The following is a 14,038-nucleotide window of genomic DNA, read 5'->3' on the forward strand; positions in this document are numbered from 1 at the left end:
CCCTGCCCGGTGTCCCAGCCCCATATCCCTGCCCTGTGTCCCTGCCCCATGTCCCAGCCCCATATCCCTGCCCAGTGTCCCAGCCCCATGTCCCTGCCCCATATCCCTGCCCCGTGTCCCTGCCCCGTGTCCCTGCCCCATGTCCCTGCGCATATCCCAGCCCCATATCCCAGCCCCATATCCCTGCCCAGTGTCCCAGCCCCATGTCCCAGCCCCATATCCCTGCCCAGTGTCCCAGCCCCATATCCCTGCCCCGTGTCCCTGCCCCATGTCCCTGCCCCATGTCCCCACCCCATGTCTCTGCCCGGTGTCCCTGCCCCATGTCCCTGCCCCACATCCCTGCCCCATATCCAAGCCCCATGTCCCAGCCCCATATCCCTGCCCAGTGTCCCAGTCCCATATCCAAGCCCCATATCCAAGCCCCATGTCCCAGCCCCATATCCCTGCCCAGTGTCCCAGTCCCATATCCAAGCCCCATATCCAAGCCCCATGTCCCAGCCCCATATCCCTGCCCAGTGTCCCAGCCCCATGTCCCAGCCCCATGTCCCGGCCCCATGTCCCTGCCCCATGTCCCAGCCCCATATCCCTGCCCCGTGTCCCTGCCCTGTGTCCCAGCCCCATATCCCTGCCCCATATCCCTGCCCCATATCCCTGCCCCATGTCCCAGCCCCATATCCCTGCCCGGTGTCCCAGCCCCATGTCCCTGCCCTGTGCCCCAGACAGGGGACCTTGTGGCGCTCCCCGGGGCGCCATCCCCGTGCCCCCCGCGCCCCACGGGCCCTGGCCGCCCCGCAGGTGCTGAGCTGGGCGCAGCAGCAGGGCGAGCGGCTGCGGGCACAGGCGGCCGCGCTGGCGGCCGAGCGGGAGGAGACGGAGCAGCTGCTGGACTGGATCACGGCGGCCGAGGAGGCGCTGGGGCTGCGGGACCAGGAGCCGCTGCCCGAGGAGGCCGAGCAGCTGGAGGAGCTCAGCGCCCAGCACGCGGTGAGGGACCCCATGGGGGCCGCGGCACCCCCCAACACCCCACGACGAGCCCTGGGCCAGCTGCTGTCCAGAGCGAGAGTTTTGGGGGGCGCTGGGCTCCTGGGTGGTGCTCGCTTGGGCACAGGGGGCTGGGGGGTATGGGGGGGCTGGGGAGCACGGGGGGCTGTGAAGTACTGGGGGGCTGTGGAATACAGGGGGCTGTGGGGCACTGGGGGGCTGGGGGGCACGGAGGGGCTGTGGAGCACGGGGCAGGGTTGGGGAATATGGGGGGCTGTGGAGAACAGGGGGCTGGGGAGCATGGGGGGGCTGTGGAGAAAAGGGGGGGCTGGGAAGCACTGGGGGGGCTGTGGAGTGGGCGGGGGGCTGAGGAGCATGGAGGGGACTGGGGGGCTGGGGAGCATGGGGGAGGCTGGGGAGCATGGGGGAGGCTGGGGAGTATGGGGGGCTGCGGAGTGGGCAGGGGCTGAGGAGCATGGAGGGGACTGGGGAGTATGAGGGGCTGGGGAGCACAGGGGGGCTGTGGAGGACGGGGTGGGGTTGGGGAATATGGGGGGCTGTGGAGCATGGAGGGGCTGGGGAGCACAGGGGGCTGGGGAGCACTGGGGGGGCTGTGGATTATGGGGGGAGCTGTGGAGTACGGAGGGCTGTGGAGCATGGAGGGGCTGGGGAGCACAGGGGGCTGGGGAGCACTGGGGGGGCTGGGGAGCGTGGGGGGGCTGTGGAGCGGGCAGGGGCTGAGGAGCATGGAGGGGACTGGGGGGCTGGGGAGTATGAGGGGCTGTGGAGCATGGGGGGGGCTGTGGAGTATGGGGGTCTGGGGAGCACGGGGGGGCTGTGGAGTATGGGGGGCTGTGGAGTGGGCAGGGGCTGAGGAGCATGGAGGGGACTGGGGAGCTGGGGAGTATGAGGGGCTGGGGAGCACGAGGGGCTGTGGAGGACAGGGTGGGGTTGGGGAATATGGGGGGTTGGGGAGCACAGGGTGATGGAGAGCCTGGAGGGGGTGTGAAGCACAGGGGGTTGTGGAGCACAGGGGAGGGGGCTGGGGAGCACTGGGGGGGTGGGGAGCACAGGGGCCGGGGAAGGGTGGGGGGGGGGCTGTGGAGAATGGGGGGCTGGGGAGCATGGAGGGGTCTGGGGAAGCATGGAGGGTGCTGTGGAGCACGGGGGGGCTGTGGAATATGGGGGGCTGGGGAGCACGGGGGGGGCAGGGAAATATGGGGACTGTGGAGCGTGGGGGGCTGTGGAGCATGGAGGGGACTGGGGAGCACAGGGGGGGATGGGGCTCTGGGGATCACGAGGGGGTGGGGAGCACTCTGTCTGTGCCAGCCCGCGCTCAGCACCTGCCCTCCTCCCCAGGTGTTCATGGAGGAGCTGAACCGCAAGCAGCCTGACGTGGAGAAGGTGACCAAGAGCTGCAAGCGGAAGCTGGCGGTGGATCTGGGCCCCCCGGCCACCCGCCGACTAGCCACGCGTAAGGAGCCCCTTCATCACCCCCCTCCACTCCCCGGACCCCCGGTCGCCCCCTCACCCGCCGTCTCTCCGCAGGTCGCCGCAGCAGCGGGAAGGCGCAGGGCACGGCGGCGGTGCCGCTTGGGGGGCTGGAGCCCCAGACGCCCCTCATGGCCCAGCTCCTGCACCGCTGGCAGCAGCTCTGGCTGCTGGCCCTGGACCGGCAGTACCGGCTGGAGACGGCCCTGCAGCGCCTGCGGGAGGTAGGGCTGGCACCCAGGGGTCCCCCTGCCCTGGGGGTCCTGAGTAGCTCCCCTCATCTGCCCACGGGCCCCCCCGGCCAGGTGCAGCCCTAGCCCCTATCCCTGCAGCTGGGGGTCCCATGGGTGCACCTTGACATCCCCGAGGGGCTGCTGGAGCCCCCTGCACCGCAGAGTTGGGGGGTCCTGGGCAGAGACCCCCCCCTTGCAGCCGTGGCAGGGCCAGGGCTGGGAGCAGCCAGGCCGTGGAACTGAGGCTGACCGTGGGCACAGCGTGGGGGGCGTGAGGGGGTCCCGCTGCGGTGCTCATCCCCTCTGTGCCCCTCCGAGCTGGAGGAGTTCGCGCACTTTGACTTTGGCGTCTGGAGGAAGCGCTACATGCAGTGGATCAGCCAGATGAAGTCCCGCGTCCTCGACGTGTTCCGCGGCATCGACCGGGACCAGGACGGGCGCATCAGCCAGCGGGAATTCATCGAGGGCGTCCTCGCCTCCAGTGCGTGCCGGAGGGGGGCTGGAGGAGGCTGAGGGGGCCGGCACTGGGCACTGGGGGGCTGATGGTGCCTGTCCCCCCACAGAGTTCCCCACCAACGTGCTGGAGATGAATGCCGTGGCCACCATCTTCGACATGAACGGCGACGGCTTCATCGACTACTACGAGTTCGTCAGCGCCCTGCACCCCAACCGCGACCCGCTGCGCCGCTCCGCCGACGCCGACCAGATCCAGGACGAGGTGTGGGGCCGGGCAGCGGGGGTTGGGGGGCGGCTGGAAGGGTGGGAGTCCCGCCTGGGGCTGAGCTGAGCGTGCCCCCCACAGGTGAACAGGCAAGTGGCCCAGTGCAACTGTGCCAAGCGCTTCCAGGTGGAGCAGATCAGCGCCAACAGGTACCGGGTAAGTGCCGAGCCGGGCTCCCGGCTTGCTCTGACACCGTGCCCAGCCCGCCCCGTGCAGCGGTCCCGCGTGTCCCGAGGAGCCCTGGCCCCTGCGGAGGGCACTGCCAGTGGGGCCGCAGGGAGGTGCCAGCTGCTCTGGCACCCCTTCCCAACACCCAGCCCTGCCAAAGCCCCCGCCTCGCCCCAGCGTCCCTCTCCCTGCAGTTCGGGGAGTCGCAGCAGCTGCGGATGGTGCGGATCCTGCGCAGCACCCTCATGGTGCGGGTGGGTGGCGGCTGGATCGCCCTGGACGAGTTCCTGGTGAAGAACGACCCCTGCAGAGGTGGGTGTGGGGGTCCCACGGCGGGCGCTCCTGCCTGGCGGGGCAGTGGGGGCCTCGGGGAGCACAGCTTAGCGCGCTCCCCAGGGTCTCGCGCTGCTGGCACCCCATCACTCACCCCCTCCGCTGTCGCCAGTGAAGGGAAGGACCAACCTGAAGATCAACGAGAAATACCTGTCCTCCGACGTCTTCGGAGCCGCCGCCAGGTGTGCCGGGAACCAGTCGGCCGCCTCCTCCAAAGTGCTGTCCCCGAGCCGCTCCAACTCCAGCCTCAGCCTCTACAGCAGCGCCTCGGCCCCCAGCAGCCCCCTGGCCAGGAAGGTAAGGGCCGCGGAGCCCCCCCTGAAGTCCCGACCCCCCTAACCCACCTGCCACGGCCGCTGAGCCTCCCCCTCCCCCTCCTCAGTCGGTGCTGCGGAGGACGCGCTCCGGGGACCGCTGTCCGCGCTCCCGGGGCTCGGGACTGCCCGACGGAGCCGAGCTGCAGTTCAGCGCGGCTGAGGACAGCCTGGCTGTGGCACCGCCAGGTGAGCGCCGTGCCGCCCCGCGGGGCCGGGGGGCACCGGGGAGCCGGGCCCGGTGTGCGCTGTGCCGCAGGGCAGCGGGGCTGGAGCCGGGGGCGGGAGAGCTCCGCGCTCCAGCCCCTCCGTGCCCTCGCAGAGCCGCCCGAAGGGTCCCCTCCGGAGCGCTGCAGCCCCTGCCGCTGACCCCCGCGCCCGCCCTGCGCCCAGCACCCTCGGCCGGCCCCACTCAGGACCCTCCTCCACGGGGCTGGAGGGCGGCGAAGCCGCGGCCGCGCCCCCCGCGGGTCTCCGGCCCGGCGCTGCGGCCCCCCCGAGCGGGGCTGAGCTGTACGTCCGTCACCGATCCCGCCGGGGCCCGTTCCAGAGGATATGCAAGTATCTCCCGACGCCCACCGAGCCCCCGGGCTCTGGTCTCCCGCCCCACGGGCAGCGCGGGGGGGTCTGAGCCGCGGTGCCCCGCTCCGAGTGCCCGGGGCTGTGGGACCGGCCGGGCACCCCCGCCGGGCCCTGCCCTTCTCCCAGCCGCCAGCTCAGGGTGGCTGCGGTCCCCCCGGCATTGGGCGTCGCTGACGGGGGTCCCCATCGCGCCTCCCACGCCCCGGCGGGAGGTGGCCGGGCTCGGGAGCCGGGCACCGGGACCCCCGGCCGGATGCCGAGCCCCGATTCTGGTGCTAACCCTCACCCCTCGGCCTTCGGTGTGCACGCACGGGCCCCCGGCTCTGGCCGCTCCCCGTCCCGGGGGTCCCGCGCTCCCGTCCCACCGGCGGCACCGGCGGGCAGCGGGACCCCCGCCCTGCTGACGCATGCCCACCGTGCCACCCCGCTAACCGGACAGCAGTAGAGCTGAATGTAACCCCGGCCGGGCCCACCCGCCGCCACAATAAACTGTAGTGAGGTTCCTTTTTCTATCAGCACCCCGTCTGTCCGTCCATCCGTCCGTCTGCTCGGGGAGCGGCTCCGCGCCATCCCTCTGCCGAAGCAGGGGTGCGTCGGTCTGTCCGTCTGCTCAGGGGAGGCTGCAGTCTGTGCGGCTTCTGTGCTCACCCCACGGTCAGGATGGGGAGCTGCAGTCTGTCAGTCTGTCTGTCTGGACACGAGGCTGCAGTCTGTTTGTCTGTCCGGACAAGGAGCTGCAGTCCGTCAGTCTGTCTGGACAAGGTGCTGCAGTCTGTCTGTCTGTCTGTCTGGACAAGGGGCTGCAGTCTGTCAGTCTGTCTGGACAAGGGGCTGCAGTCTCTCAGTCTGTCCATCTGCTCAGGACAAGGGGCTGCAGTCCATCAGTCTGTCTGTCTGGACACGAGGCTGCAGTCTGTTTGTCTGTCCGGACAAGGACCTGCAGTCCGTCAGTCTGTCTGGACAAGGTGCTGCAGTCTGTCTGTCTGTCTGAACAAGGGACTGCAGTCCATCAGACTGTCTCTCTGGACAAGGGGCTGCAGTCCGTCAGTCTGTCCATCTGACCAGGACAAGGGGCTGCAGTCCGTCAGTCTGTCTGTCTGGACAAGGGGCTGCAGTCCGTCAGTCTGTCCGTCTGGACACGAGGCTGCAGTCTGTTTGTCTGTCCGGACAAGGGGCTGCAGTCTGTCAGTCTGTCTGGACACGAGGCTGCAGTCCGTTTGTCTGTCTGGACAAGGTGCTGCAGTCTGTCAGTCTGTCTGAACAAGGTGCTGCAGTCTGTCAGTCTGTCTGTCTGGACAGGGAGCTGCAGTCCATCAGTCTGTCTGGACAAGGGGCTGCAGTCTGTCAGTCTGTCCATCTGACCAGGACAAGGGGCTGCAGTCCATCAGTCTGTCCGTCTGGACACGAGGCTGCAGTCTGTTTGTCTGTCCGGACAAGGAGCTGCAGTCCGTCAGTCTGTCTGTCTGCTCAGGACAAGAGCCTGCAGTCCATCAGTCTGTCTCTGACCAGGACAAGGGCCAGCAGTCCGTCAGTCTGTCCATCCCTCGCTGTGCTGTCAGGGCAGGGGGGCGTCCCACCACCACAGCAGGTGCCCACCAGCGCGGTGGCACATGGTGGCTCGTGGTGGCCAGGTGTGGTGGCCGGGCGCGGTGGCTCGCGGTGCCCGGGCGCGGTGGCCGGGTGTGCCCCAGCCGGTGCCACTGCCAGCGCCGCCCGGCGCCGCAGCCACGGCTGGCGAGCCCCAGGCGCTGCAGCGGTGCCAGCGGGCGCCGCGCCGCGTCCCCTCCTTTCCGAGGAAGGCAATGCTGGCATTCCTGCCGACATCCCTGCTGGCACCCGCGCCCACCGTGGGCAGCACGGGGAGAGGCCGGATCCCTGTCCCTGCGTGCCGGCTGCTTTTTGGACGCCGGGAATGTCCGCGCGGTTCCCGGCCAGCTGTGTATCCATCACCTGCATCCCAGCTGGGATGGGCCCAGCTGCCTGTCGGGATGGGGTGGGGTGTCCGGAGGCTCTGGGTGTGTCCCCACTCCAAGAGGTGAGGGACACCTTGAGCATGGTGTCCTCAGGCATTGCAGCACCACGACCCTCGCCTGGCACCTCCCTGCCTCGGGGGAGTCCCAGACCCCACACACGAGGGCTGTGGCTGCTCCCTTTGATCCCCCACCAGCGCTGCCTGGCTGTCCCCTCCCAGTCCCCATCCTCTTGGTCACCTGGCCATGTCCTCATGGCTTCCAGCTCTGTTTTTTGCGCTGTTTCACCCTAAAACCCTCTCTGCACCGTTTCTTTTCTGAATAAGCACGGAGACAAAGTGTCCAGGACCGGAATTGTGCCCGTGCTGGGCACATCCCTGGCCGTGCACGGGGAAGCCCCCGGCGCAGGCCAGGACCCTTTGTCACAGCCCCCCAGGAGCGGGGCTGAGCCCACAGCTCTCGGTGGCACATCTGCCAACACATCCCGGGCTGGAGCCGCCAGCGCGAGTTGCGTTGCACATTCCTGCGCCTGTGGAAATCTCACCCACCCCTCCCGGCTGGGGCAACGTGCCTGGCACCACCGGCACCGCAGCTTGTGTCAGCCGCATCCCGGGCCCCAGGCAACGGCGCTGGCTTGGCGAGCAAAGACAGCAGGCACGGCGTGGCCGGGCCCACGCCAAACTGCTCCGTGTTTTCGCTGTGGCGCAGCCCCGGGCAGGAGACACGAGCTGTTGTCAGCTGCCAGCGAGGCTGGCAGTGATACAGCGGACGGGCGCACCCAGAATGGGCACACGGGAATGCACCCGCTGGAATGTCAGCGTCCTCAGGGAGACGAGGTGGGGAGCGGGGATGTCCTGGGAGAGCCTCCGTGGCTCCCCGGGGTTGGTGCTGAGTTTGAGGGATTGCACTGGCAGGTGTGCGGGTGGCAGCAGAGGGGAGGGGGGCTCCAGGTGGGGTCATCAGCCCAAGGTGGGGCCATCAGCCCAAGGTGGAACCATCAGCCCCATGGTAAGACCATCAGCCCCAGACAAGGCCATCAGCCCCACGGTGAGACCATCAGCCCCACGCAAGACCATCAGCCCCATGGTGAGACCATCAGCCCCAGGTGGGACCATCAGCCCCAGACAAGGCCATCAGCCCCATGTTGAGACCATCAGCCCCATGGTGGAACCATCAGCCCCATGTTGAGACCATCAGCCCCATGGTGGAACCATCAGCCCCATGGTGAGACCATCAGCCCCAGGCGGGGCCATCAGCCCCATCCATGGTGGGACCATCAGCCCCATGTTGGAACCATCAGCCCCATGGTGGAACCATCGGCCCCAGACAAGGCCATCAGCTCCATGGTGGGACCATTGGCCCCAGGTGGAACCATCAGCCCCACACAAGACCATCGGCCCCATGGTGGAACCATCAGCCCCATGTTGAGACCATCAGCCCCATGGTGGAACCATCAGCCCCATGTTGAGACCATCAGCCCCATGGTGGAACCATCAGCCCCATGTTGAGACCATCAGCCCCATGGTGGAACCATCAGCCCCATGGTGGGACCATCAGCCCCATGTTGGAACCATCAGCCCCATGGTGGAACCATCAGCCCCACACAAGACCATCGGCCCCATGGTGGAACCATCAGCCCCATGGTGGGGCCATCAGCCCCAGACAAGGCCATCCTCAGGGAGAGGATGGTGAGACCATCAGCCCCATGGTGAGACCATCAGCCCCAGGTGGGACTATCAGCCCCAGACTAGGCCATCAGCCCCACGCAAGACCATCAGCCCCATGGTGGAACCATCAGCCCCATGGTGAGACCATCAGCCCCATGGTGGAACCATCAGCCCCATGGTGGGACCATCAGCCCCAGACAAGGCCAGCCTCAGGGAGAGGATGGTGAGACCATCAGCCCCATGGTGAGACCATCAGCCCCATGGTGGGACCCTTGGCCCCAGGTGGGCCCATCAGCCCCAGGTGGGCCCATCAGCCACGAGCCCCTGAGCCCCCCCAAGTGCCACAGCCCCTCTCACGGGTGGCAGCAGCTGTCCCAGAGCTGGCTGACCCCACACAGGGAAATGGAGGCAGCTGCTGCCCTATTGCCCAACCACCCCACCCTGGCTGTGGGAACCCTGGGAGGGCGACGTGGCCTGCCTGATGTCCCATTCCACGCACCCCACAGAGCCACCCCGGACCTGGCTGGAGCCCCTCGCTTCCTCCCACCCAGCAGAGCCTGGGGGTGCCCCAGGGCCGGGGACTGGCAAAGGGGAGAGCACTCAGGACCCGCCCCGACCCCTCCTCTCCTCTCTCTGGGGTGTGAAGAGAACTGGGAGAGCCAGGGCAGCTCCCCCAGCCCCGGGAGGCGCAGCCCAGCCTGTGCCACGCTGCTCCCGGCTTTTCCTCAGCCCAGCTGCGTCCCGGGCTGCTGCTGCCTCTCCCAGCCGCAGGCACGGGGCTCTCCTGCCTGCCTGGCCATGTCCTGGGCTAAGCCCGCTCCAGCAGCTTGGCATAGTGCGGCTGGGGACGGGACAAGAGCCTGGAGCCCTTGGGCCACCATCCTGCCCCATGGAAACCCCATCCTGCCCCTTGGAAACCCCATCCTGCCGCATGGAAATTACCACCCTGCCCCTTGGAAATTACCATCCTGCCCCACAGAAACCATCCTGCCCCATGGAATCCACAATCCTGCCCCACAGAAGCCACAATCCTGCTCCACAGAAACCACATCCTGCCCCACAGAAGCCACCATCCTGCCCCACAGAAGCCACAATCCTGCCCCATGGAAACCACCACCCTGCCCCACAGAAACCACAATCCTGCCCCACAGAAACCACAATCCTGCCCCACGGAAGCCACCATCCTGCCCCTTGGAAACCACCATCCTGCCCCATGGAAACCCCATCCTGCCCCACGGAAACCATCCTGCCCCACGGAAACCATCCTGCCCCATGGAATCCACAATCCTGCCCCATGGATGCCACCATTCTGCCCCACAGAAACCATCCTGCCCCACAGAAACCATCCTTCCCCATGGAAACCACAATCCTGCCCCACGGAAGACACCATCCTGCCCCACGGAAGCCACCATCCTGCCCCACGGAAGCCAGCACCCAAGCACAGCGCTGGGACCCTGGCAAGGCCGGAGGCCGTGGCACGTTGGCCATGGAGGCCGGCAGGGCTGGAGGCCTCGGTGCCCCCTGGGTTGGCATCAGCAGCCGCTCTGATCCCCGTCGGGGGCCAGCGTGGCCCAAGCTCCCACGTGCGAGTGTGGGGAGCCGTTTGCACGGCGAATGAGCGTGAGCACCTGAGCTCACCTGTGCGGGAGGCTGCGGGCAGCGCTCCTGGGCAGCAGAGCCGCCGCGGGCACCTCCCAGCCCTGAGCCCAGCTCTGACCCCAGCCCGGGTGCCGGCTGAGCTCCTGCTCTGCCTGGGCCCTTCCCCAGCACCTGCGCGGGGTGGGTATCCTCCGCTCAGTCAAAGAACAGAGATTGTTTCTCCCAAGCTGAGCCTGGGGATCTTAGAGAAAAAGAATTCAAACTATTATTATATTTCTTTCTGTAACCATTGTTTATAGATATAGCTCTCCACAGTGTGCTGTTCATAGTCACCAATATAATGTGAGATGTTTTTGACTTTGAGACCAATCAAGCATCACCTGAGCGAGTCACATTGTAAAAAGACCCGCTACTTTCATTAAAGGCTTTTGCCTTCTGATCCACCTGAAGACTGGAGTCTCCCATTCCATCCCTGACTCAACAGCGTCAGCCCGGAGGGATGGGGAGGGTGGCTACTCGCACCCAAGCTGGCCTGGCCCCCAGTGCTGCCACCAGCAGCTCAGGGAGCCCCCCGAGCCGGGGCCTGTGCACTCCGCTGCTTGTCCCTGGGCTGCCTGTGAGCCTGGACTGACGGCAGCCGGGACACACGGACGCAGGGGGCTCGTGCTGCCTGCTGGGCAGCGAGGGGCTGCACCGGAGGCACTGGCTGGGACGTCCCTGTGCGTGGGAGCTCGGCCGGTGGCAGCAGTTTGGGGTGGGTGGAGTGACCCCCTCACCCGCTCTGCCAGCTCAGCCCAAGCTCCCTCCGCTCCTGCTGGCACCCCGCGCCCTCCCCACAGCCCCTGCCGGCAGCCGGGCACGGCAGCGCCCATGGCACCCACCTTGGCCGGCCGCCAGCCCACCCACGCGGGGTTCCGGCCGCAGGACAGCTCCTCCAGCTCAGAGTGACCGTACCCCAGCGCCTCTGGGCCCCCCATCCCCGCAACCAGCGGCCCCGCGGCCCCGCAGCTCGGCCGGCACGGCAGGGGTGGCACCGAGGCGCCGGGAGCCGCAGCCAGGGGAGAGGTGCCCAGGCTGGTCGCTCCTTGAGGAGCTTTGATGAAGCCGCGCGTGCTGGGGTTGGATTTGCCCAGATCGCGGCTGCTCATTACGGCTGATTAACGCCACGGCCCCTCCGCGCCCTGCGGGCAGCAACAGCCGCCCTGCGCTGGCAGGGGGAGCGTGGCAGGCTCAGCACGGCCCAGCACGGCCCAGAACAGCCCAGCAGGGCTCAGTATGGCCCAGAACAGCCCAGCACAGCCCAGAACAACCCAGCACGGCTCAGTATGGCCCAGAACAGCCCAGCACAGCCCAGAACAACCCAGCACAGCTCAGTATGGCCCAGAACAACCCAGCACAGCCCAGAACAACCCAGCACGGCTCAGCACGGCCCAGAACAGCCCAGCACAGCTCAGCACGGCCCAGAACAGCCTAGCAGGGCTCAGTATGGCCCAGAACAAACCAGCACGGCTCAGCATGGCTCAGAACAGCCCAGCACAGCCCAGAACAAACCAGCACGGCTCAGCACAGCCCAGAACAGCCCAGCTCGGCCCAGAACAGCCCAGCAGGGCTCAGTATGGCCCAGAACAGCCCAGCACAGCCCAGAACAACCCAGCACGGCTCAGCACGGCCCAGAACAGCCCAGCACAGCTCAGCACGGCCCAGAACAGCCCAGCACAGCTCAGCACGGCCCAGAACAGCCCAGCAGGGCTCAGTATGGCCCAGAACAAACCAGCACGGCTCAGCATGGCTCAGAACAGCCCAGCACAGCCCAGAACAAACCAGCACGGCTCAGCACAGCCCAGAACAGCCCAGCACAGATCAGCACAGCCCAGAACAACCCAGCACAGCTCAGTATGGCCCAGAACAACCCAGCACGGCCCAGAACAGCCCAGCACAGCTCGGCACGGCCCAGAACAACCCAGCACGACTCAGTATGGCCCAGAACAGCCCAGCACGGCTCAGTACAGCCCAGAACAGCCCAGCATGGCCCAGAACAGCCCAGCACAGCCCAGCTCGGCCCAGAAAAACCCAGCACAGCTCAGCATGGCCCAGAACAGCCCAGCACGGCTCAGCATGGCCCAGCACAGCTCAGCATGGCCCAGAACAGCCCAGCACGGCTCAGCACATCCCAGAACAGCCCAGCATGGCTCAGCACACCCCAAAGCAATCCAGCATGGCTCAGTATGGCCCAGAACAGCCCAGCATGGCTCAGCACACCCCAAAGCAATCCAGCATGGCTCAGTATGGCCCAGAACAGCCCAGCACGGCTCGGCATGGCCCAGAACAGCCCAGCACAGCCCAGCACAGTGCACTGGGTCCTGTGTGCGCAGCTGTGCGCCCTGACAGGGACCTGAGATCCCCTCCCGCCTGTCCTGGCAGCCTGGCAGGGAGGCCGTGCCCCCACCGGCCGTGCCCCCACCGGCCGTGTCCGTCTGTCCGGTCACCATGTCCGTGCCCGGTGCCACCGCAGCCCCGGGGCTGTCTGAACGTCCAGCGTGGGTCACAGCGCCCCAGGGCAGCTGCCGAGACGCAGCAGGAAGCTCCGTGGGGCCGGCGCCGAGCACCCATCCCTGTTTGCCCACGGATTAAGGCTCTCAGTGCCTCCCGTGAGCGACAGCTCCGCCAACGCCCGGGCAGCCGTCAGAAACCTCTGCCGGTTTCTGGGACACAGCTGCCATCCCTGCAGGAGCAGGGATGGGTACTGCAGCCACCCCCCTGCCAGGGGGGATGCAGCCCCTGGCCCTCTCACCGGCCCCGCTGGAGCTGCCCCTGTTCGGACAGCACCCCACGAGTCCAGGGCACTGTGCCAGCCAGGTGCTCCAGGTGCTCCAGGTGACCCTGCCCAGGTTCCTCTGCCCTTCTGGACCACCAGAGGGGCGCCGCCCAAGCAGAGGCACAGGGGGGCTCACCCTGCCCAGGAGTTTGCCATCCCAAAGGGAACGCCCCTCCACGGCTGCCAGGCCTGCCCGCGCTCACGGCAGGCCCCGGGGCTCTGCGCCCGCCGGCCCGTGCCCGTGGGCTCAGCCAGCCAGCCCGTGCCTGGATACCGGCAGCTCTCCAGACAACACACTCCCACGCACCAAAAACATCTTGCCCAAGCGCCGCATCCTCCCCGCAGCGCCTCGCCCTGCAGGGTGGGAGCCGAGGAGGCTGTGGCACGACCCCCCCCTGCCCCCGCGGCCCCAAAGCCTCTGTGCCCCGTGTGGCACCCGCTGCTCTTGCAGGGCCCACCGAGCAGCTGTGGCACCGGGGAGGGGGCTCGGGGGGCAGCAGGAGCAGGTGGCGGGGCTGGCTGCAGGGTCTGGAGAGAGGGTGTGGAGCTGCTGGTGGAGGCAGGGCAGGGACGTTCGGGTGACTCAAGCAGCAACAGGACGGTTTGGGCATGTTTTGGGCAATTCAGGCTTTAAGCGCATCCAGGGGTGTGGGCAAGACTGGGGGGAGCGGGGAAGGGTCCCCCTCTCTACCCCAGCCGCCAGGGTTAGGCCTACACTGGGGTTCTGTCACCACCCCTACACCTGCAGCCTTGGGTCTGGCCACTGCAACGAGGCACAGGGGTCCTGCTGGCAGCGGGGAGGGTTCGGGGGGTGATGGAGAGGAGGATGAGGAGCTGCTGGGGATGAAGGCAGTGCTGACCCTGGGGTGGAAGGTCTGCTCCCTTTGCTCTCACCTCCTCTGTGGAGGGCACAGCCACCGGGACGGGGCGACCCCCTGCACCTCAGCCGTTTTGGGACCGGTGCACCCCTGCAAGGAGGGACCCCAGCTCCCGGAGGGAGCCGTGGGGAGGGCTGGCCCGCGAGTTTCTGCAAGGGCTGGGCCGGTGTGTCATCCCCAGGGGCGGGGAAGGGCCAGGTTTTAAACGTGCTCTGGTCCCGGGCAGGAAGCGGCGGCAAAGCGGTGGAACGCCGGGCACCTGCCAGGTGCGAGCACCGTGCGCAGG

The 14,038-nt window shown here is 67.8% G+C and overlaps 1 protein-coding gene across 1 annotated transcript in view; it reads left to right on the forward strand.

Annotated features, from left to right (window-relative positions):
- MROH1 (maestro heat like repeat family member 1) overlaps window positions 1–5,333 on the forward strand; it is a 32,824-nt gene extending 27,491 nt beyond the window's left edge. The window contains exons 10-19 of the mRNA XM_038126962.1: window positions 668–984; window positions 2,341–2,455; window positions 2,530–2,696; window positions 3,024–3,186; window positions 3,269–3,423; window positions 3,508–3,582; window positions 3,789–3,906; window positions 4,040–4,224; window positions 4,310–4,430; window positions 4,564–5,333. Coding sequence (XP_037982890.1) covers window positions 668–984; window positions 2,341–2,455; window positions 2,530–2,696; window positions 3,024–3,186; window positions 3,269–3,423; window positions 3,508–3,582; window positions 3,789–3,906; window positions 4,040–4,224; window positions 4,310–4,430; window positions 4,564–4,610 — 1,463 coding nt within the window. The 3' untranslated portion in view covers window positions 4,611–5,333. The remainder of the gene's footprint in view (window positions 1–667; window positions 985–2,340; window positions 2,456–2,529; window positions 2,697–3,023; window positions 3,187–3,268; window positions 3,424–3,507; window positions 3,583–3,788; window positions 3,907–4,039; window positions 4,225–4,309; window positions 4,431–4,563) is intronic.
- The last annotated feature ends 8,705 nt before the right edge of the window (window positions 5,334–14,038 follow it).

The sequence above is a fragment of the Motacilla alba genome, chromosome 2, assembly GCF_015832195.1.
Source record: "Motacilla alba alba isolate MOTALB_02 chromosome 2, Motacilla_alba_V1.0_pri, whole genome shotgun sequence".
Taxonomy (NCBI): domain Eukaryota; kingdom Metazoa; phylum Chordata; class Aves; order Passeriformes; family Motacillidae; genus Motacilla; species Motacilla alba.